The following is a 23,611-nucleotide window of genomic DNA, read 5'->3' as shown; positions in this document are numbered from 1 at the left end:
TCAAATATAACATGAAACAGTTGTGATAATTCCTGTAGGCAAGTACCTTGTGTATGGGACAATAAATATTTGCCGTAGAGCATATAAACCATTGGGCAAAGCCCTGCTAATCTGTGAACTTGTTGACCTCTTTGACATTCTAATAATACAGCATCAGTCACAACAAAAGATTGAGATCTGGCTAAAAATACAACTGCCTACATGAATAAAGAATTGAACACCGCTGGCTACATCATGACTTTGCCTTGTAAAGACTTTCTTTTTTTTTCTCCTATTTGTTGAATAAAAGTATCCCTTTAACACAATGGAATGCATATGGCTACCGCGTGATTTCCAATAGTCTCTTGGAATGCCTGTCTGGCTCATAATGTTTGCAATTATAATGTCAACAACTTCAGCAAAATCCGGTCTGTCTGCACATAACCCTGTCTCCTATTGCTGACAAATGATGATCCATTTTTCTCACTAGTGTACCCTGTCTCGGAAAAAAAATGTTTCCATGAACTATGAATGGAAACAACTCAACAATCTCTCAGATCAGAGTAGGGTTGTGGAACTAAATTTGAAATTTCATAGGAGAGAATTGAAACTTGTTTAGATTTGAATAGATTTGAATGAATTTAAAAGAGAAGATATTTGCTATTTATGATCATCGTTGATATACAAGCAGGTATTCACAATTATAATGAAAGACAATGTAGCTGTATTGATCATCAATACAACACTCAATAAGGTTTGGTAGCACACTGTGATCAACTGAATGTCAATCATTGTGTGCTACCAAACCCTGGTTATACAATTATCACAAAAATACCTCACATGTTAAGAGTATTACAAAAAGTACAAACTATTTATTTATACAAATTGACTTTTGATTCTTGAATTAGATATCATTTGGCAGTTCTTTTATTTACAACTTTGTGGTAAATAACAGAAGAAAAGTTAACCTTAATTAAATTCATCTCATCTTTAAGGCAAAGGTTGTTGTATGGAGGGAGATAAAAGTTTTTATGTGATCTTACCAGACACTCATCACAGTCTCTGCCTTGGACCAATCTCTTACAGACACACTGTCCAGTCTCTTTATCACAGCCTTGATTGTCTACAGTGCCCTCAATAACGCACGAACATGCTACAAAAGACAAATGTATACTATTTAGACATCACCCATATGCTGTCTGTATCATTTCCTTTGCACGTACTGTACGTGTGTGGAGGTATTAAAGGTTCAGTTTGCTAATTCCTGTGTTGGTACAGTACGTGCATACTCACAGATATCACATGATTAAATCACAATTGACAGAAACGTTACAGTTAATCAGCAAAGCAATGTAAAATATCTCATATCTTTCAGGTGACTTCAAAACAACACTCGATGATGACCTGTGTCTAGACAAGAACCCAGCAGATTTTTTCTTTCAGTATTTTCCTTGAACAGAACACTTGTAAAATCCTTCACTCTGATGCCAACAAGATCTGAGAATTCACAAGGCACTACTCTCATAATTGTATGACAGAGGTTTTCAATACGGCAAAATAACAGCACATATATGGATACCAAGTCACTCGGCAGGAAACTTAAATATTTCAAAATCTGTTTGACACTGTTGCCCATTTAAAAGAGTACACACTATCATTTCTGGCACAGGAGAAGCACACAGGAAACTGATACTTTTGCCGCATGTGGAATCAAAAGGCTATGTGTATTTTATGTGACCTCCTAATGAAATGGTTTTGTTTGTTGGTAATCAGATAGCTGTAAACATTCCTACTGTATTATGCCATCAGAGTTGCAAAAGCAAAAATCCGGGTGTTGGTGTAATTGTATGTCTGTGCATGGGCCACAGATTTCACAGAGACAGAGAAAGCAACGGTTGTTGAAAACTATTGTGAAAGTATCCAATCAGTATCAACATCTCAGCTACCTTGAAATGTACACTAGTGTATCCTTGTTTCACGCCGGCTCATGACATTTGATAAAATGGGTGAGGTGGTAGAGAATGATGGAGTGATAACACCAAATACTCACGTCTACAGCCTTCTGGATTATCAAAGCTTAGGTCCCAGTAGCCATCACGGCAGACATCACAACGCTCGCCCTCAGCAAATCTCTTACAGATACAGCGGCCAGCTTGTAGGCCGTTCTCAGGATCTTCATGGCTTTCGCATTCACCGCCGTTGACAGCACCGTTTGGATCACAGTTGCAGGCTATCGGAAGGGATAAGCAAAGAAAAAGTCAAAAGTGAATGATGTGTAGAAGTAGCCATTGTATTTGATGAAGGCCACTGCTGCATTTGTAGGGGCTTCCAGGTGTGAAAAATTGAAATAAAATGAAATATTATGGTCAATTTACATCAGACATCAGTTGGCGTTATGTCTGCTTGTACACAAATGCCAACCCTGTCAGCACCATTCAAATAAATTCTTATACAAATCATAATCATGGCTCAGGTACAACATTGGAAAAAGTGAAAGCAACTTAAAATGTCTTTATGCCATATATTGGTGGGACAATCTTGTCTGTTTTAATGTGAAAGAATGCTACGGTGATCAGACACATCATTCTCTTGCTAGTTTTTCATGAAAAGATAGATGAAATGCTAAATTCTTACATATAAATCCTTTCATACACAAATGGACTCTATGACAATGAAGCAAAATAAAATTTGAAAACACCGCTACAACAATAAGACAACACCACTAACAATATAACTCTTTTTATTCTGTGTCCCTTTGGGTGACTGGAAATACATCTTTGTAATGTTTTCACATCAATGAATATTAAGTTTAACAGGCAGACCACATATCTTTGCACTGTCTTCAGATCCCAAGACATTGACAGTTTTAATAGCACATAGACCACACAGAGAATTGGCACATCAACAAGAAGACTGACTCCGCCAACAAATTAGAATTCTAGTCCTGCATAATCCCTTAGTCTACAGTAAACCCAGACAATATTTCAGTCCCAACAGTATCAGATTCGGACCCTTAAGGCACATTCAATGAAGGATATTTTTTTTATTTTTTGAGCACTAATGAGATACTTGACCCACGGTCAGTGTAATCTTTTCAATAGATCACCTATGAGATTAGAAGAGCCTTTCTAAAGACTTTCATGGCTGGAAGGTGGTCTTTGCCCTTTATAGACTTATAAAGCTGAAAGGCATGCATCAACTTTCTTTCTAAAAACTTCCTGTGTTGCGGGGACTTGGCAAGAGAAAGTCTATAGATAGGATAAACAAGTTGCATCTCTGAAGCACACTGTTTTTGATCATGATAATTTTGTTTTTCTGAATGCTGTTTGAGATATTGTACAAGTAACTTACACAGAATACTGACCGCAGAACCTTCTCTTATGTTGACAATGTCAGTTAAATCAGACTTGAACTGTGAGATGTTTAGTGATTTTTTTTTACTTACGGACACAGAGGTTTGGATCTCTGATGTCTCTCTGTGGATCCATGTAGAAGTAAGGCTGGCACTGCTCACAGTTCCTACCCATGGTATTGTGCTGGCAGTCATCACACACACCACCACTGACACGGCCAGTCTGCTCATACACCGCTGGATCAAAGTGACACTTGGCAGCATGGTTGTTGCAATTACACCCTGAGGGGGTAAAAAGAGACCAGATACTTTGCTGAACAATCAGGTCTAACTTTAGTCAATTTTATGATAAGTTTCTTCAGCGTTTTAATTGCAATAGCATTGCTGTAGAGCAATCTGCCACGTTTGATACTTGAATACCGTTCTTTCCTAACTGTATCAAATAGTTAGCGTGTTCTGCTTGATTTGTGCATGAAGTCAATTATCATCAGGTTTCAGATAGAGGCTATATATAGGATAGAGGTCAGTCACGTCAACATTTGGCATATAGCTTAACTCACAGAGCAGAGCAAAGCTGACATCATGAATTTTCACACACATGACTGATGCACGTTACTTGATAAAAATGATCCATACAGCCGGGGAAAAGTACAAATTGGCAATGCATAAGTGTTACCATTTTAACTATGTCATGCACATACAGTGGACATCAGGACCTGTGTTGAACAGTAATTTTATTGTACTTCAATTCCACTTATATAACAATAAACGTTGTTTATGTAGGTTGCAATACAAAAGGTGACTAACAAGACAAAGCTGTAATTAATCCCTCCCTGGACCTGTTTGGCAGTCTAATTTATGTTGTTTTCAAAACACACAATACATCACCGTATATGCCGTTCATACACAGGCCATTGAAACGTCTCTGAAACGGTTCTGGGCCAATACTGACACAGAAAGTTATGTGTGGACACTCCGAAGTGGTTCTGAAGCGTTTCAGATTTGAGACGGTTTAGTCGGCCCGACTAGAGCCGTTGTAGGATTAACTCTATCCGCAAATCGCTGTGTGGACAGACTGAGCCGCTTCAGAAGCGTTTCAAACGCCCTCACGCGACAGGTATTTGTAACATAAAACAAACAACAACCAATATACAATATTCACTTTTGCCATGGCTGCCGAACACAGTACTACATCTCGCGGTATACTGGTCCGACGAAGAGATAAGCTTGCTACCAAAAACCCTATCAATTCGAACAGAAAAAATTCATTACGATTTGAAAAACGTCGAATTAATAGGAAATTAAAACTGCCGAAATAATTTAGTGGTCGAATTTAATTTGGAACGACGAGAGGATGAAATTTAAGCGAGACATGTTTGCCATGTTGAGACTGCTTCAAAGCATGGACTGTGAAATTTTGTGAGGTCGACAAATTTCGTAACAAAAAAACCTCAAACGCACGTTGGTGTCACATCAAAATCAAAGTGGCCGCGATTACAAACGGAACAATCTGTGAGACTGCCACCGGCCGCTCGACGGACGACACGTAAGTTGACATCGTGTGCCAGCCCTTGGAAATATATTGTAACTCCTTGACAGGCAGATGAGATAGTCTTATAGCGTTTGATGCATTGAAAGTTTGTAAAAATAATAAAAAATGACATCACCGATCATAAGAAACGTGGTGTTGAAGATAATAGTTTTTAAAAGAAGACTATGACGACCATATTTCTGTAAGTATTATCTAACTTTAGAAAACCAACATCTGAAGATTTACTTCCACCAACACTTTTGGATTTGTTCCACTCTTATTATAAGATTAGTCGAATTTCTGGAAAGTAGGTGTACATTTTCGATGTCTGTGTATCGTCTACACCGAAGTCATATCCGAAAGAGTATAATCAGTTCGCGACCGCGTAAACCTCTCTCTCCCTCTCTCTCTCTCTCTCCGGCATTTCAATGTTTTATATTGTCGACATTTATATATCAGTCTGAAGTTTCAGGTCACTGCTCATTGCAAGTAGTTGATGTCAATTTTTCCGTATCGGGCATGGTCTCTATCGTCACTCTAATTGTTAGTGTTTTCCTGTTATATTCCATATCAAACTAAAAACACAACGTGAACAACGCTGATAATATATTGCATATTTCGTATCGAAAACCGGTAAAGTTCGTAACTGGTGACATGTCACGCCCTGGAGAAAGTTCATCACCATCGATCGAATGTCCGTGGCGCTTTTGCTTCCAAATAGACATATTGAAATGCACAGGGAACTTCGCGGTATGGCAATTATATGAACTTTACCTTGAAGAAAGTCTGTGACTTTAAACTGGCCGTACAACCACCATAAACATGGCGGAGCAATGATACCGATTTCAGAGACTTCGATTTTTTTTTCATTGCGACCTCGACCGCTGGTGAGAGCGAGTCGTCTATTTTTCCCACTGGCTATTTGGCTTTGAATTTTCAATTGCCATCTTGCGCTAAGTTAAAGCTAAAAACAAGACGGGCGTTCTCTGTAAATCAATAAGCCTTTTGAATATGAAAAAATCGGACATCTGAACCTCAACACGCAACTTGAAAGTTGTTCTCCGAATCAGGACAGGGACATCGGCCCGGGACATCGGTGAGGCCGGATTTCATGTAGTAGCTATGGAAACCGACGGCTCTGTCTATGGTTCGTTGTAAGAAACCATGCGATGTACGCTCCCTTGGGCCGTGGAATTTCGCCGTACCGCCTCTACAGACTACACCGTCTATTACCTAACCATGCTATTAAACAATCACACGATAGTTCAGTAACATATATCTTCATTAATCTACCGATCATCCACCGTCGAACACTTCGAAAACAATGGTCGCGGTCACGGATTCAAGGACGTTCACAAGAAGAAATTATCAATAAGTGGCGCGCAGAATTATTTTTACTGGTTTTGAGAACTTCTAAAATGATCTGTATATCTTCACACATCGAACCGATATTGTATACCTATCACCGTCGAGAACCGATATTGTATACCTATCACCGTCGAAGTTTATGTCTTTCACTGTAGAGTTCTTTTATCCAAAACACATATTCAGAAGAGTCCCACAGAGCAGTCAAATGAAAGGATAATTGCTTCAAGCGAATGAAATTGCACGAAAGAATGAAAATCAACAGCACACCATGGACGTGATTTAAAACAATAGAGCTTGTGAATAGGACTATTTGAGTAAAAAGTGCCGTTTTTCTCGCAATTTTAGCAACTGTAACGACCCTTTATTCTTTAATACCTTTCCATAATTGAATTAAACTAGGTTTAGGGCTTATACACACAGTGTACACTGATGTACAGAACTTTAAAAAAGTATTCTGCTGGTAACGAACAGGGGTTTACACTCTAATGGGCGCAGTAAAACAATGGTCACGTCCATAGATTCAAGGACGTTCACGGGGAGACACGATGGCAAATAGTGCAGTGTCGTAAAATTGCTTAGACTAGTTTTAAGAACGGTACAATATCTGGTCATCGGTTGCTATCGTGTTGTGTACCGCTACCTGTGAATCGAAACGACAAGTGTAGACCTATAGCTTCGAAATTTTATGGGAGAGACACCACGACTGAGACCGACAGTAGCATAACAAACTATTCCCAATTGTGCGTCGTGTTTAATACAGACATCTCTGTAGGTGATTCTGGTTTCTCTTGAATCAAAAGTCCGACATTGACAAAATTGACATAAAAATAAGTCCGAAAAGTTATGTTTTATTCAACTAACTGATTCATCTCCTTTGATATCCCCTATTAGCTACATGTAAACAGTCCGGAAAGACTGACATCGATGTCTCCCGGGCCCCCATTTCTTCACCGTTTTGCAAAACATCTCATCAGCCGGACGCATGGGCAATATCTTTGTACGTTGGTCAAAACTAATGACAGTATAGGTCAGGATGTAACATCGGTCAAAGTAATATTGAATATGGAAGACGAAAATGCTTTCATTGATTGACAAAAATGAGAGGGAACGAGTCAGTAAATATCGAACCATAAAGGGGAGATCGAGACTGCCATCCCCCATGATTAATCAACTGGGAACAAAATATATATTTCGATCAACAGACTTACACAACCAGAGACAGCATTTTATTCAGCTGTATTCAGCTGTAAAATAAGTCACCGCCTTTCCTATAATAACACCCCGTTTGCGTTTCGATCTACTCTGCTCGTCTCCAATCGGTATGGCCGTCCGGGTTTCGCCTGCCGTACTGACTGATACATGGTTATTTCTTCACATATTTTTCCATCGTTTGGCATAAAATACAGCATCTCTTTGGTGCACAAGGCAAATCAACGTTTAGAAGGAAAGTCACAGGAGGTTAGGATATCATACCGTAGGTGAAATTAGAATGGAATGTTGAAGATGAAAAGACTTTTATCAGTCGACAAAAATTACCATAAACGAGAATTGAGATTGTCTATATGATTTATTAATTGGGAACAAAAATATTCGATTGAGTCATTAAGTTTGTGTTTGATTCGTTTTAAAATGTGTTCCTACATTCTTATCCGATTGTTTGTGTTAATAAAAATGTTTGTTTCGCCTCGGATATTTGTAGGGAAGTTTGGATTAGTGTGGACGGTAATGTTTTGTTTGTGTGAGGAAAGCTTATGGCGAGGCGAAACAAACATTTTTATTAACACAAACAATCGGATAAGAATGTAGGAACACAATTTAGAAACGAATAAAACACAAACTCGACACAAAAACATTTTGGATAGTTCGGTGGGGAGCCTCTTTCACATTCTTTACAGCCAGTACGACGTCGTTCGTTTCAGCCATCTTGTTATGCAGTATGCTTGGCCATACACACCTTTTGAACTCGAGAGGGCGCATTAAGACGTCTTAAATATCAAAACAATGGCTTAATTTTGTGAGTATGGACACGAGCGGACCCAAACTATTAATCCCCTGTGTTTACAAATCACAAATAAAGTCGCTGAAACGTTTCAATTTTTGCCTGTATGAACGAAGTATTAATTAGGTAGTTCATGCCTAAAAGACTCAAATGTTTGCTCAAATTTAACTGTCTATGAAGCATTCAACCATTCTCTTACCAAATCAACAATAAAAGTCACGGTCACCGTGCAAAGTTTAGTGCTAGAGAAACAAAGTCTCAACATTTACCTATATTTAAAATCAAAATGGTCACTGGCGCCATCCCTGAGTTAACTTAACAGGGAAAACTACATTTTCGATTTTGAAAAACTAAGACGGTGAAAATTTTTCTGACTCCAGGAGCCTTTAGATGAGCACCTATACAAGGTAAATCAGAAAAAAATCATACAAATTTGATATGCATGATATTCTACCTTAACAAATTGTATAAATAAGTCTGTTTTTTTCACGTTGTTCAAATTAGATTTCATCCTCAAAAGTGACATATCAAATTTGGCCTCTTGCTTGTTGGTACTGGGGAACAAAATGTGATATCACAATCATGTTTTTACGAAATGCCTTTGCACCATTTCACTTAAAATACAATCATTTATCTTAGAAGCATTGCAAACAAACCAAGCAATAGCTTAGCTCGATTAAACAACAGTTTTGATTAAAAGTAATTATTCTAATGAATGGAGGGCATTGTAAATATGTCCATTACATTCTTTGCACTGTTTAACTACACCATGGAAGGTCGACATGTTCACTTTCTGAAGGTCATGGCTTATGCATAGAAAGAGAGAGTACATTCCATGAAACCACAACAGAAATTAGTGATTGCATCACAGAAGGGACTGAGTTGTAATTGATCACATCATGCTGTCACTTGTAATTTAGCTGACAAAACTTGCTAAATGTTTACCAGCAACTTTCTGCAAAAGAAACATCAAAGGGGTCACTACGTTGCACTGTAAGAGAGCTGCTTTTTGGTTGTAAAATGGTACATCTTTGCTGTAAATGAGAGAATAATTGGACAAAATTCAGATGTGCTTTCTATGCACTGTGAATCAAATGCTTTCTGTTTAATAAACAAAATAATGTACTACCTTCCAAAACTGTGATCTAATGTCTCCAAGATAATACAAGATGTGTGTGTTTCTTGAACTTTTAACTGATAGAATAGTGCCGTGGAATGGAGGAAGTTGCTTTATATCAAATGATTCTGTACTCAGACACTAACTTTAATGACCTCTTCACTTTCATGAAGTACATATGTGACTTCCAAAGGGAGGACTTCATTCTCAATTACGTTTACGGAATTAATATTTAGCATAGGTGCGTCCATTTGGAACAAATTTTTTGCTTTTTTTATTCTGTAATTATTTATTCTGATAAAATAAAATCAGCTGCACCTGTCTGTGTGAAGAAAGTGGAATCTCACTGTAATTCTTCAAAAACACGGAGAAGTCAAAGGCCGTATATCAAATCAAATCAAATTACACAGCTTCATCATTGAAATAAATATCTTTGAATCAAATAATGATAACAAACTGAAGAGATTACTTGAAAAGGTAAACATTGCATGAAACAGTATTTCCCTAGTCTAATAATGATAAAACTTTCACATTCTTAAGTTTGGTTGTCAGCAAAAACAATTGCATAGAATCAAGTAGTGTGTACTGGTATACCTGCGTACCTCACAGGTTCATGAGTACCCTGTTCAGATTGACCACTTTGCGTCGGTGTAGGGCCGGACCTGGGCCGGGGCCGACGTAAAAAACCAATGTGGACATGCTGCGTCGGCCTTTGGCCGACACAGTATTGTCCCGGTGAGAAGGGGGCTTCAGGGCCGACGCAAAATTTGGTCCGACGCAAATGCGCCTGTGTGGACACGTTGCGTCGGCCCTGGTCCCAGTTGACCAGGCCTCCGCCATGGATCGAAGTTGAACTAGTCACTCTATTCGCACAAAACAAATGACGTTTGAAACTAAAGTTTACACCTATCGAAAGTTTTCAATCCAGTCTTTACATTTTAATATCATCCCATGTACGCAGAACTTCCCACAACCTTTGTTCCGCAAACGAGGACCATATCATTCGATTCCACAGTGCACGTAATAGACTAGAGAGGCATGTCAAAATGCCGTGCACTGGTTATTTCTCCACCGCGGTCTTATATATACCATATACTCATCCAATAAATAGTGTAGATCTCTCCGATGGTTAAAAGGGTGAGTGGTAGTCATATTTGCCCTTCTTGTGCGTAAAAACACAGGAAAATCATGAACAGTAGAAACAGCGTGTCATTATTCAAATGCGCCATTTTGAACTTTGACAGGTCAGAGGTCACAAAGGAAGGTAAAGTTACATCGGCCCTAATTCTGGTACCAGTAAGTGCGGACGCGGACTAAATTTAATCCCAAAAGGACAATTATTTTGCGTCGGCCAAAATTTCAGTTGGGTTGCCAATGTGAACTAAGTAATTAAACTTTCAAAGGGTCAGTTTACTCAACAATCCAAAAATCTGTGTTATATTTTTTCATACTTTCATGTATTTCGAGCGTTAACACTATAGATATTAATATCTGTGATCCCAAGCTAAAAATTCACATCACTAGCCTCCTTGCACATAGCCATGTTTCTCTTACACAGTGTACAACCAGAATGTTTGATGTGTGAATTGTTTGAAGTCACTTTGAAAGGCCCCCTACATCAGTAACCTAATTACGGCATGGAGAGACCTGACTGTAGCCATATCTGATTGGTATACTTGGTGATGATCACACCACTGATTTATGTTTGGCATATTTCTACTTGCCCTGGAATTTCAGAAATGACGACCTGGATACACTGGGGGGCAGACTTATCCCAGCATCATGGTGAATCTCTGCTGTATCACAAACCTGAAGTTAAACACAACTGGTATATTCTACACTATCGGGCTATTCACTCTAATTCAAGGAGCTAGAAAACATCACTCAGGGGTCTACACTGAAAACACTCAACTTGAAACTTTGTCTTTGTCATAACTCTTTACATTAGCATCTCTACGATTATCATGAAGATTCATAACTTTCTGCAGGCAAAGGATGTACAGCTTGTTCTAGATTCTATGGTATAATGAATCAGAGTCTCACCACATTGATCATATAATCTTGTTTTATCCATGGATATTTTAGGTAAGGTTGTATTATGCCACATTCCTCAGCTGATTGTCTATATTTCTCATAACTCTTTTGTTGATGTCTAGAGATAAACAAACTAATATAATGTCCTCACTTTTATTATCCTGATGTCACACACTTACAGTTAGTGGTTCAAGATGGCCTCACTTATTTTGTAAGCGATTTTTCATTTGTGGACATGGTAATTTTGTTATCTAATATAATTAAATTATGTAGTTGGTTTCCATGCCATTTGTCTACCCGCTGGTCCTCATATTGACTCAGTAAAGATACAATTCTTTTTTTCACCTTTGGTTGTTCAGTGTTTGTATATATTGGTTTCTGTGATATATATACTCCCATGAATACTTTTCTAAAAGTTACCTATAGCGCTGATGTTCCACCAAATGAAATGTCTTACAACTACCGAAAAGAGTACATCACTCTCCAACACCTAGTGATAGTATCAAGCCTTTGTGCAGCTGAAACATAAACTGTAGACTTACGTTTACAAGCATTGCTCTCGGTGCCACTAGCTGGTTTCCATGGCAAATCATTGTAGAAATCTTCACACTGCTCACAGTTCAGACCCTTAGTGTTGTGTGTACAGTCACAATTACCATACACCTGTAATAGCCATCAGATAACACAGAATATGCAAGCAAGTTTAATATCACAGACAGAACTACATGTTTCATGCACAGTATCTGCATCATACATGACACTAGCAATAATTAATATCCCAGTATTGCTGTGTTATTAATATTAGTGACATTCTACATTGTACATTGATTTATCAAATTAAATTTCAGAGCTACGGGATAAATTCTATTAGAACATTGGTGAAATAGAATTTTGGGCAAAAGAGTAGATTTTGCACAATGTATGACAAATCTACATGTTTGTTATACTGGTATATTCACAAAGCACAGGATGAAACACTATGCAGTATGAGTTGGAACTAATCTGGGTAAAAATATCACTAATATGCAAATCAACAGCTCTTGTCTCAAAAGGTGCATTTCTTTGCCTATAAAAAAGATGTTTTCACTCCAAATCATATCAATGTGATAGTAGCGCTCTTGGGTACTGCACGTTTCATTCACTCAAGAGTACTCCAAAAGTACCCGACAACAATACTCACAAAGGTACGCGCCACATTTAAAATTGATTATTTCTCATTGCTTTTCCCTAAAACTAATATTTCCTTTTATTCTGACTTTACAAAATAAAATCACAAACTCTGGGGTTGACACACTTATAACTTTACCATTGAAGTGGCTCATGCTTTCCACTAGCTTCATGGGTTGCAAACACAGGGTAAAAGGATAATCACATACAGCGGGTTATGACACCAGAGAGAACTTCAAACAATATTTAGGATTCAATACAGTAACAATGGCACCACATTTCCGGAGCAACAAGGAAAACACTATGTGGCAGAGATATAAAGTATAATACACCACTTGTGTCAAAGCCAAACTGTCTCTGGTGTCAATATCACTGGCTTGAATTACTCTCTGCACCCAACTGGTTCTCAAAATATATTTTGGGAAGTTGCAAACACACATACAGGTCAATTCCTCTTTAAATGACCTATATTAATAAGATATAACCAAGACATAAGACCAGACCAGATAACCAGAAAATCTATGCAGCAACAAACACTATATTGTCTGATTTGGCTTTAACGTATAAGTATGGAACATTGCAATATTTATGGTTTGGCATTTTGCACAATTAGTATCTGTGGATTTGCCAAATGTTAATGTGAGTTCACCTCATTGAGAAAAATTCTATAAGGAATATGGATTTATGACTATAGGGGGATGGACATGTATTTCATAGTAAATCTCGCTCTTATACCATTTGTTAACAGGATTAAAATATAAACAATTCATTCATTACAGACGATAAATTTTCCCAGCAGCAGTCCAAGTGGATTCCAATGATAGTTTTGCCGTTCAGAGTCACAGTACACACTACAGCCCGTGCAAAATCCACAGCTGCTAGGATCCGGAACAGTGAATGAATTAAAGGCTGAACTATGAACTTTTCTGCCCCAGTTAACATCGAGTTCATGACATAAAAGTACTTGATGTGTTTGAATTCCATACCTCCACTACAGTAACTTGGGAATTTTTTTTATGACCATTAAGACCAGAAGCCCTGACTGTGATCTCCTTTGGTACACAAATGATCTCTACTTCTAAACGAATCACAACATTCATAATGTGCCATTGAATTTTTTTTTTAAAAATGTGAGACCTGATAAAATAATTTTTACGTACAGTGAAAAATCTCAGGAACTTTTTTAAATGGAACTTGAACTTACAAAAAATTCTTTCCAAGCATTTTGTCAATAGCATAATTCTTTAAATTATTTTATGCAAAACAAATCACTCACTTTCCTAAGTCTACATTGGGTCAAAAAGTTTTTCATAATTTTAGCACAAATTTAAAAGTCAACAGGACAAAACAGACCACATATGCTAAACATCATAAAGGCCTAAATATCAAAAGAAAACAAGGGAATAGTCTGTGACTGACTTGAACACTAGACAACGTGACAGTCATAGTTGCGGAGAGAATCAGCGAACTGTTTGAGTAGCACTTGATGTCATAATAGCAGCAGTGTCAAGTCCCTTCAGAACACCAAGTGTGCATACCATTGATGTCCCCTTTGCCCCTTTTCACCATGTTCTATACTATCTACCACTATGGCCTAGAGAGTCTTGCCTATACCCTCTGCATTGTACAATGTCATACAGTGTGACAGCTGTTCACATGCCATCCGTAGTAGTTATCTGTCACATGGAACTCACAGCTAAATCAAACCATTAAAGGAGCTATAATTTCTTTTTTCTACAGTTGGGCTGTCAAGCATGCCTGCTGGAACCATGACTTTGTCTCCCTAACCTTTGCTTCTTTGCCAAAACTGCCATGGCAACAAACGGCTTCTTGCAACCAAAGTTTGGAAAATCACAAAAAAACTGGCCTTTCACAAACTTTAAAATTGTTCAATGCAGGTGATCTGGTGACAGACTATTATTTTTCCTTTGACAGAGTTTTTAATGAGATTCATTTTTCAACTCCAGTCTAATCTAGCGTGACAATCATATAACTTGAAAAAGCTGTAGCCACTTCAACGCCAGAACACTTGCTGTACTTGTAACCGTACATCGTTTTATTCATTGACATAGGTTTTGCAACAGTCCAACTGGGTGATCAATCAAGCTGTATAAAAGGATGCCGCATGCTGGTTGCTGACAGTGAATGCCATGTAATTTGGTCATCCTCTCATTGGGGTACAGTTCTCTCAATAAAACTTTATACACACCGCATTTAGACATTAACGGCCACTGCAACAGATGCAGATCAGAGGGAAGGGTTTGACCCTTTTGCCGTCACAATCTAAACTAAACACGTTTACTGTTCGGCAATATTACTTGTGTACATGATGGATAGCCTCTGAGAGTGTTAACATTTTTATGTACCAGTACATATTTTCAACCAACTCAATAATGCCTCTACACACTTCTTGCAATCCTGGCTTACATCAACAGTCACAGCACTTTTTTACAGGCACATTCAATTTACAACCACAGCATCGTTTAGAGCATTATTTCATAGATTCTAGGGTCTATGATTAGTCATACAAATATTTCAAATTTGAACACACTGCATCAGAGGTGTCAAGGGGTTGTGGCAGTCTTAGTATCTGGTGCATTTATTGCTGTATCGGTATTTGTATTCAGACAGGGCTTCATTTAGAGCATGAGCCAGATTACTTACCATGTCTCTGACTGGCTCCATTCCTTCCAAGGGTATACACCTGCTGGCGTGACCATAGCACTGACAGCTACCTCGTACAACCATATCATAGAGCGCATAGTAGTATTTTTCCTTGATTTCGTCCCTGTTGTCAAGAAGGTTATCTCCAAGTGTGTGAAGTTTGGTGAAATTGATTCGAAGATTTGTAACCCGGAGGAGATCCTGTACCTCGGGTGCATAAGGGTCCTCAATTTTTTCAAGGTTTGGTGGCAAGACTCTGAAAATCACCTGGTAGAAAAAAAAATTGAGAGAATGAAATTCACACTAATGCAGTTATGCTGGCCAATTTTCACTATGGGGTCTTGAAGTTGAAGCGATTTGTGTTGACCATCAACATTTGATGTGTAAGTAACAAATGTGCTGCCTATTGTGCTATCTGTAGCAGCTCATCTTAAAATTTACAGCAATAGAAAAAATAGCGTCAATGACACTGTAGCTCCCATCCTGGACTATTTAGTGTTTGTTCTCTGGTCAGATATTTGAACATGTGTGAAGGGATAAAGTGCATGAAGTGAAAATACTTAAATGTAATGTACCGGAGACAGTGAAATATGTTTAATGTATTATTCAGAATATAAAATGGAAAAAATACAGAATTAGATATATCGAATACTGTGATACAACCATTAACTCAACAAGTCATTTCCAATGACATAGTCCCACTTGTAATAGGAGTATTAGTCTTGATGGGGCAGGAAAATGTGGTCATTAAGAAGTATCACTGGAGTGTATATGTTGAGATCTATGGGCGGATAGGTCTATGTCGTTGTTCCCAATTTGAAACACATGAGGCATGTCTAAGTTATGGTTCTAAATCGGGAAAAAAGATCAGACCTCAAGCAGTATTGGCCAGCCAAGAAATACATATGCGCATTATAAATGAGGTACAAGATGTGACATCTTAAGGTCTAATACCCTATCAAAATTGGAGGGTATAGAACTTGTGGTTACTGAGATATGCATATATATGTATAATCAAGGTCAAAGGTCATCGAGGTCACATGACATTTTGAAAAAAAAAAATTATATTGCTAATTAATCCCTATATGCCAAAAAATCAGATCTCTAGCTCTATTCGCTTGCCCAGAATTAGATGTGTACATAATTAATGAGGTAAAGCGTGTGTTGTCATAAGGTCTCCCATCCTACTAAATACAAAGGACATAGCACTTGTGGTTACTTATTTATTGACATAAACATATATTTTAGGTAAAAGGTCATCGAGGTCACATGACATTTGGTCAAAAAATTTCTCTCCTATAGTTATCCCTATATACCAAAAATCAGACATCCAGCTCTATTGGCTTGCTAAGAATGAGATATGTGCATAATTATTGAGGTACAGTATGTGGTGTCATAAGGTGTCCAATCATACCAAATATGAAGGGTGTAGCACTTGTGGTTACTGAGTTATGGACAAATATGTATATTTGAGGTCAAAGGTCACGAGGTCACGTGACATTTTGTCAAAAAAATTGTATTGCTAAGTTATCCCTATATACCAAAAATCAGACCTCTAGCTCTATTGGCTCGCTCAAAATTAGATATGCACATAATTAATGGGGTACAATATGTGGTGTCATAAGGTGTCCCATCATACCATACATGAAGGGTGTAGCACTTGTGGTTACTGAGTTATAGACAAATATGTATATTTGAGGTCAAAGGTCACCGAGGTCACGTGACATTTTGTCAAAAAAATTGTATTGCTAAGTTATCCCTATATACCAAAAATCAGACCTCTAGCTCTATTGGCTCGCTCAAAATTAGATATGCGCATAATAAATGAGGTACAATATGTGGCGTCATAAGGTGTCCCATCATACCATACATGAAGGTGTAGCACTTGTGGTTACTGAGTTATGGACAAATATGTATATTTGAGGTCAAAGGTCACCGAGGTCACGTGACATTTTGTCAAAAAATTGTTTTGCTAAGTTATCCCTATATACCAAAAATCAGACCTCTAGCTCTATTGGCTCGCTCAAAATTAGATATGTGCATAATTAATGAGGTACAATATGTGGCGTCATAAGGTGTCCCATCATACCATATATGAAGGGTGTACCACTTGTGGTTACTGAGTAATGGACAAATATGTATATTTCAGGTCAAAGGTCACGTGACATTTTGTCAAAACATCTGAGATATCTGCGTGAACGGATGGACTCACGGATGGACGAACAGACGGACATGACCCAATCTATAAGCCACTGGACTTCATCCGTGGGGACTAAAAATTGTGTCACTGCATCCTTTTTGCAATATGAATACGATGAGAAACTAAATTTTTATTTTTCGTGGCCTTATACATGGGAGTCTATGGAGATCTGCTATACATGGACACAAATTTCACACGATTTGCCCAAATTTGGGAAAGGTCACTCCTATGCACTTCCATACCAAGTTTCAAATCAGTCGGACTTGTGGTTTCAGAGAAAGAAGATTTTTGACCAAAAATGGGAGAAAATTACAAAAAATTCATGAAAAATAGCAAGTCCAAGATACTGACCCAAGATTTGCACAATCATTTCATGTCAGCCCAAAGTACTTACATGCTAATTTTTCATGTAATCTGCTCAGTGGTTATTGAGTTTTTTCAATTTTGACTGTTTTACATTTTTTCACTTAATTTGCATATTTTTGGCAATGACAACTTCATTTGAACAAAATCTCATCTACAGCCCATCATCCATGTACACACCAAATATCAAGATGAAATGTACAGCGGTTTTGGAGTTTTTGATGTTGACGGACAGACATACAGACATACAGACACACAGACATACAGACATACAGACATACAGACATTTCCCTAGCCTATAAGAATAGCTTCCATTGCCATATATACATATGGCTATGGGAGCTAAAAACATGAAGATCGTTTTAGGAAATGTAGAAAGGAGGTATGCCCATCATGTTCTCCCAACTGGCAGCTGTACTTCCTATGTACATTGATGATGCGATGTAATGTCTGATGAACTGTCTTTGAGGCTTGACTTGATCAAATAACTAACAACCTAGGCATAACAAGATGATAATTGTACTCATGTATTGTTCAGGCATCTAAGGCTGTCTAACAAAGCACCATATGACACCTGTACTAGCCTGGACAAATATTGAAAGGGGCAGGGAACCGGGGAGAAGGGAAATTGAAAGAGAGTGCAGGCAGAAGAACTCGATCAGCAATGTGAAACTCCGTTGATATCACAACACGATGTGACATTTCATTGATATCAATACAGAGATCCGAGAAACTTCATTGAAATCATTGCAATGATGTAGACTTGATTTGTATCACTGCAATGATGTTAAGCTTCACTGGATCATTACAAAGATGTAAAAACCTTTCACTGAAATCATTACTTTGCTGAGAAATTAAAGTAGTAAAGACTTACTTCTCCCTCTGTTGATGGTTCTACAGCTGAGTATCTGGACTCACAAATAACTTCATCAATATGATGTTGTGGCCCCACAGGAACGTCAGGGAAGGACTCGCGGCAGTTGTAGGCATAGTAACGATACACTTTCCACGTCCTGCCAAAATCTGATGATCTTTCAACAAACATGGCCGCCGGACGGAAGGTCTTAAAGGTCATAATTAGATGGGTGAAATGAAACTCTGCTTCTAAATCCAACCTGACATTGACATCTTCTTTGCCATTCTCTGATTGGAACCAGGTTTGCTTCCTGTTCTCGTTAAACGATGTGATCACATTCTCAACTCTGTGGCTGTACGGGTTGCTATCTGTGTCATATTCAGTGCGAGAGTCGCAGTAAAAACATTTTTTGTTGTCTGTTAAATGGCTAACAATGCAAAATCTTTCAGGTTCTTCCAAACCACAGGTTGATGAGGCAAAAAGCTGGCGTTCTCTCCCAATTAAAAGGTCACCTGTCGCCGGGTAACAGCTTCCTCCTTCACAGGGACTGTCCTGGGCTCTGACGTAAGCACCTGTCAATGACAAGATATGGATTATGAAAAAGGTGTCAGTTGCTCATACGCTGAGTTGTGCTACCTAGGTGAAACGCACTGTATAGGTTTCTATCTAACTAAGGTGAGATATATTTCAGGTAATAAATTGACTTGTAGACATACACAACTTCTGACCCCATTGACTTTAGGTAGTCCATCACACTGACTTCCCTTTTACCCTCTTTAATATCACAAAATGGTTACCTTTATCAACTGAGTGTTCACTGGTTTTACATACAGCATTATATTCAGTAAACTTGTTCAACATGCATGCTTCTCTGTATCATTATCACACACTGATCCCACCCTGTCATCTCCATGGGACTCAATGTAGGATGTCCTGATTTTGCAATTTACAAGAATGGGACTGAATCACAATGCCAAAGGGAACACTAACAGGTTTCCATGATGTGGGTCATTCTACATGTAGGCATGATGGGAGTAGGATTAGCAAGCAAACCATGACATTTGTTCAAAGATTTACATTATCAAGGAAAAAATACAGGTATTCAAATATGCTGGACTTGGCAACAAAAACTTATGACCACGGAGGGTAATGAATATGAAAACAGCACTGAACAGCATGTTTCATGTTACATACACTGTCAGGTTGAATGTTGACATTATTCCAATGTTTTCTCATCGAATGAAATCTACTGACAGAGGAAAAGCAGATTTACTGCCACCAAAGTCGACCATTACCTTGGTCTTTTGGTGCTTTTCAACTATCACTTTTTCAACCTATTTGATTGAAAGACCTGAGGTAATGTTCTATATTCACACTCTAACAAAATATATATCTGTTTATGACTTTGTCTAAATAAAACTTTTTGCTCCAACTATTTCATTGAGATACATGTCAAAGAATGCTATTCAGAGTTACAGTATGTAATATAATTTGGACAAAGCAAGAATTTGAATGAACATGAAAACAAGGACCAATAGTCTAACACAAGTGTTTGCAGAATATATTTGAACTAAGTCAAAAGAGCTATTTCAAGCTAAGAAAATGAAATACAGGTACAGTTTAGTAACTATGCAGTATATTTTGGGCTCTCATGTAAACCTCCAATACCATCCCTAACCCAGTTAATAACATATGTATAGATACTTGACCATATGAACACTACAGGGGACAAATAATGACACTATTATTTCTATTTATGATCATTGAACCGGGAGCTATGTAATTTTTTTTTCCTTTTTGGGAAAACTCAATATATTGACAATGCCAAGACCTGGAGCTGTGGCCTTGAAGACAGAGTGTTGAAAGAGTAATATAAGGTGACAAGAGCTCTTGAGTGAGACATCACCACAGTGCCATTTGTCATTGGTAGACGAGTCCTGAATGAGATCAAAGCACCCACTCCATCTATAAATAACATGTTACATCAAACAAGAAAATCAGACATTTAGAGTGGGCGTCTGGCTGAGTAGCACCAATGAGTGAACTATCACTAGTCATCCATCTTGTCAATGCCTGCAGTGTTTTTAGATTTGAGACTAGCTTGCCAGTTGTCTATTTTTATCACCCTGGCAGAGACTGTACTTGTTTGCAAGTCATGCATATTCAATTTTGTACAGATGAGTGGTCGAGCACAAATATAACCTTGAGGATAAGTGAAGAAGATAAAAGGACCAACCACTTCACTGACTTAACCTGCCGATAGGTCTGTATTGAGTGTTATGCATCAAGAGTGTCCATTGACTATGTATGCCACTTGTGAGAGAGACAAAACACTGGAGAAGACACTAAGACTTTACCTTGCAGCTTCCTCACTTTGGTCCAATCCTATTGTTTTGGATCAATACATTGGCATTTTCAGGGGTTGACAAGATATGATATGTCTTGTAATGGTAGACTTACAAACACAGTCTGTCATTATGGGACAGAAGTACAGCACAATCTTTCTTTTACAGTCAAGACTGCAACTGGAAGTTCTGAATGTTTAGGTAATGGTGGGCCAGTATCAATACCTCAGCTACGAACTGGTTCACAGACCAAAATTAATTCACATAAATAAAACACTTTACAACCTAGATGATGAATATACAGCGGCTATTAAACACTTATAAAATATCATTTTTCAAGTCTGTACACACAGGCAACATTTCCAATGACAATTGGTTAAGTTTCCCTAGGCACATACTGAACCTCTGGAGGCCACAACTATTGAGTAGAGGAGCAGTCGCATCCGTTACTGCACAAGTCAACAATTGCATTCAAGAAGAATCGCTGAACTGGCAGATATGGCATGGCAAAATTTATGTCAGGTGGATGCACAAGTTTCTGAGCCACATTTCATAGGAACTTGGTTACTTTTAACTACCAAACTTTTACATTTGCAGACAAATGAAGTCTACTAGGCTGGGTGTGGTTTCACTTCAGATACTAACTATGGTAGTGAAGAAATGGTTTGACGTACAGTGAGAAAATACACAGGGACTGACATAGGACGTAAATCATATTCCCTTTACGTAATATTTCACTGCAGACAAAATCTTGAATCACCCTGAAAAGAGTCCACATCCACATCCATTTACATCTACAACTAGTTGGACTCCCCTATCCTATCATAGTAACATCAATAATACGTCAAGTTTTACTAGTCAGGGTTAACACCAATCTGATTAAAATCAGATGTAGAGTACGGCGACGTCTCTGTACTTGCGCGGTTTTCTCTTGCTGTCGCCTCTGATGTAGAGTACGGCGACGTCTCTGTACTTGCGCGGTTTTCTCTTGCTGTCGCCTCTCACTACATCTGACCAACTCCCATAGAAGGTCGCGTTCAAATCTCGCGCTCTGAAGCAGCCAATCAGATTGCACGTTACGCGATCGCGAGGTCCAGTGCGTCGATGCAATGTCGTGTTCCCTTCTTGCTTTTATCGCTGTAAACATCTGATCGTTGTTCAAAATCTACAGCGAGAAGTACACAACACGACGCACTTTCAAATTCCAGTCTAGAAATTTTCGGCCGCTCAGCTGTCTTGTACACATTGATACTGGAGTTTTTAAGTATTAAACAGTAGAGCTGAGCAGCCAAAGTCGTTCACTGGGCGCTGCTCACTGTATGCACTGCGTACGATGTTGTGTGTTCCCGGCGTATCTACGGCCTTCTCCCGCCATGTACCTGCTGATAGGCGGAAAATACACAGCAGCGACCGCAGTCCCGATTTGGACCGCGCACGAAAAACTACCTTTTCTAACTACTTTCGGCCGAAAGCAGCTCGATTCCGATGTATGCCTACCCGAGTCACTCAATCGCTCACTCACAGACTGCAACCAAATTTGAACCAGAGGGGTCGGCCAGTGCATGGAGAGGTAGTAGTGCAAGCCCTGCGTACATGTCTGTGTACGCCGGGAACGCACAGAACTGTAGGCAGGGCTAGGCCAGTGCCTCGGCGACCAACTCGGCCAGTGGGAGAGGTCGGCCACTTACATATAATTTTCTCTTCACAGTCAACAGATGCTTTTATACGCACGCCAATTTTAGTATTTTGATGTTATTTTGTTGAACATTAAGAAAACAACGAGAAGGCGTTCCACTCAATTGGTCGGCCTTGGCGTTTCTGCAGATTGCGAGTCGAGCGTACGATCGAGAGGTACAAATTGGCAGTTATAACGACGACGACGTTGATCGTTGGATGAATAACGTTTTAGGTTATGGTTTGACGGGAGTAAATCGTAGGTTTAATAAATGGAAGCAAAACAAGATGTACCACACTGTGCGGCATGCGGCCGATGTTATCTTGTAGTTAGCGTTGAAGGAAGGAAGTTTGCAAACATCACGCTCATGAATGATATTGGCACCCGGTATTGGCATTGCTTTCACATTGTAACTTTGGCGAGACCTAGAAAATAGAAGAACACTGTAGTCTCATCATATAACCATGCTCCTACTGGCCGAGTTCGCCTACTGGCTGACTTCTCCAGCTGGCCGAGTTCTCGGAATTATCCCCCTGGCCGAGCTTGCAGCTAGCACTGGCCGACCTCTCTTCTATTCAAAAATTTGCTCTCGCCCCAAACCGTTAACAGTTTACCAGCGATTCACGGTCGGTCAGTTGTCCAGGAACAGGCCATATCTTGAAGATCGTATATAATGGCGTTATCTACAGAGTTATTCAGAGTTATCTAATGAGTATTCGGCCGAAGGTAGTCAGAAAAGGTAGCTTGTCGTGCGCGGTCCAATCAGGACAGCGTACCGATGTTGCTGTGTATTCCTATGAGGGTAGGCAGGGCTGTAGAGGTAGGCCGTATTTACGCCAGGAACACACATCATCGTACGCACGGCTGGTCTCAAAAGTCTGTCCGCGTGATTTCCGTTTGCACAGTTATTAATGAAAGGCATGTTTCAACATTAAAATTACAGACATGACGATTTTAAAAT

The 23,611-nt window shown here is 38.8% G+C and overlaps 1 protein-coding gene across 1 annotated transcript in view; it reads right to left on the bottom strand.

The window, feature by feature from the left end:
* Positions 1-23,611, bottom strand: part of LOC139135629 (laminin subunit beta-1-like) — a 74,543-nt gene that overhangs the window by 27,203 nt on the left and 23,729 nt on the right. The window contains exons 3-8 of the mRNA XM_070703122.1: positions 18,649-19,202; positions 15,212-15,478; positions 11,923-12,043; positions 3,425-3,613; positions 2,030-2,209; positions 1,023-1,132 (exon numbers count right to left, since the gene is read on the bottom strand). Coding sequence (XP_070559223.1) covers positions 1,023-1,132; positions 2,030-2,209; positions 3,425-3,613; positions 11,923-12,043; positions 15,212-15,478; positions 18,649-19,202 — 1,421 coding nt within the window. The remainder of the gene's footprint in view (positions 1-1,022; positions 1,133-2,029; positions 2,210-3,424; positions 3,614-11,922; positions 12,044-15,211; positions 15,479-18,648; positions 19,203-23,611) is intronic.

The sequence above is a fragment of the Ptychodera flava genome, chromosome 6 (genome assembly GCF_041260155.1).
Source record: "Ptychodera flava strain L36383 chromosome 6, AS_Pfla_20210202, whole genome shotgun sequence".
Classification (NCBI taxonomy): Eukaryota; Metazoa; Hemichordata; class Enteropneusta; family Ptychoderidae; genus Ptychodera; species Ptychodera flava.
Note: the sequence above shows the minus strand (reverse complement) of the source record. Positions and strands in the feature narration are given on the sequence as shown.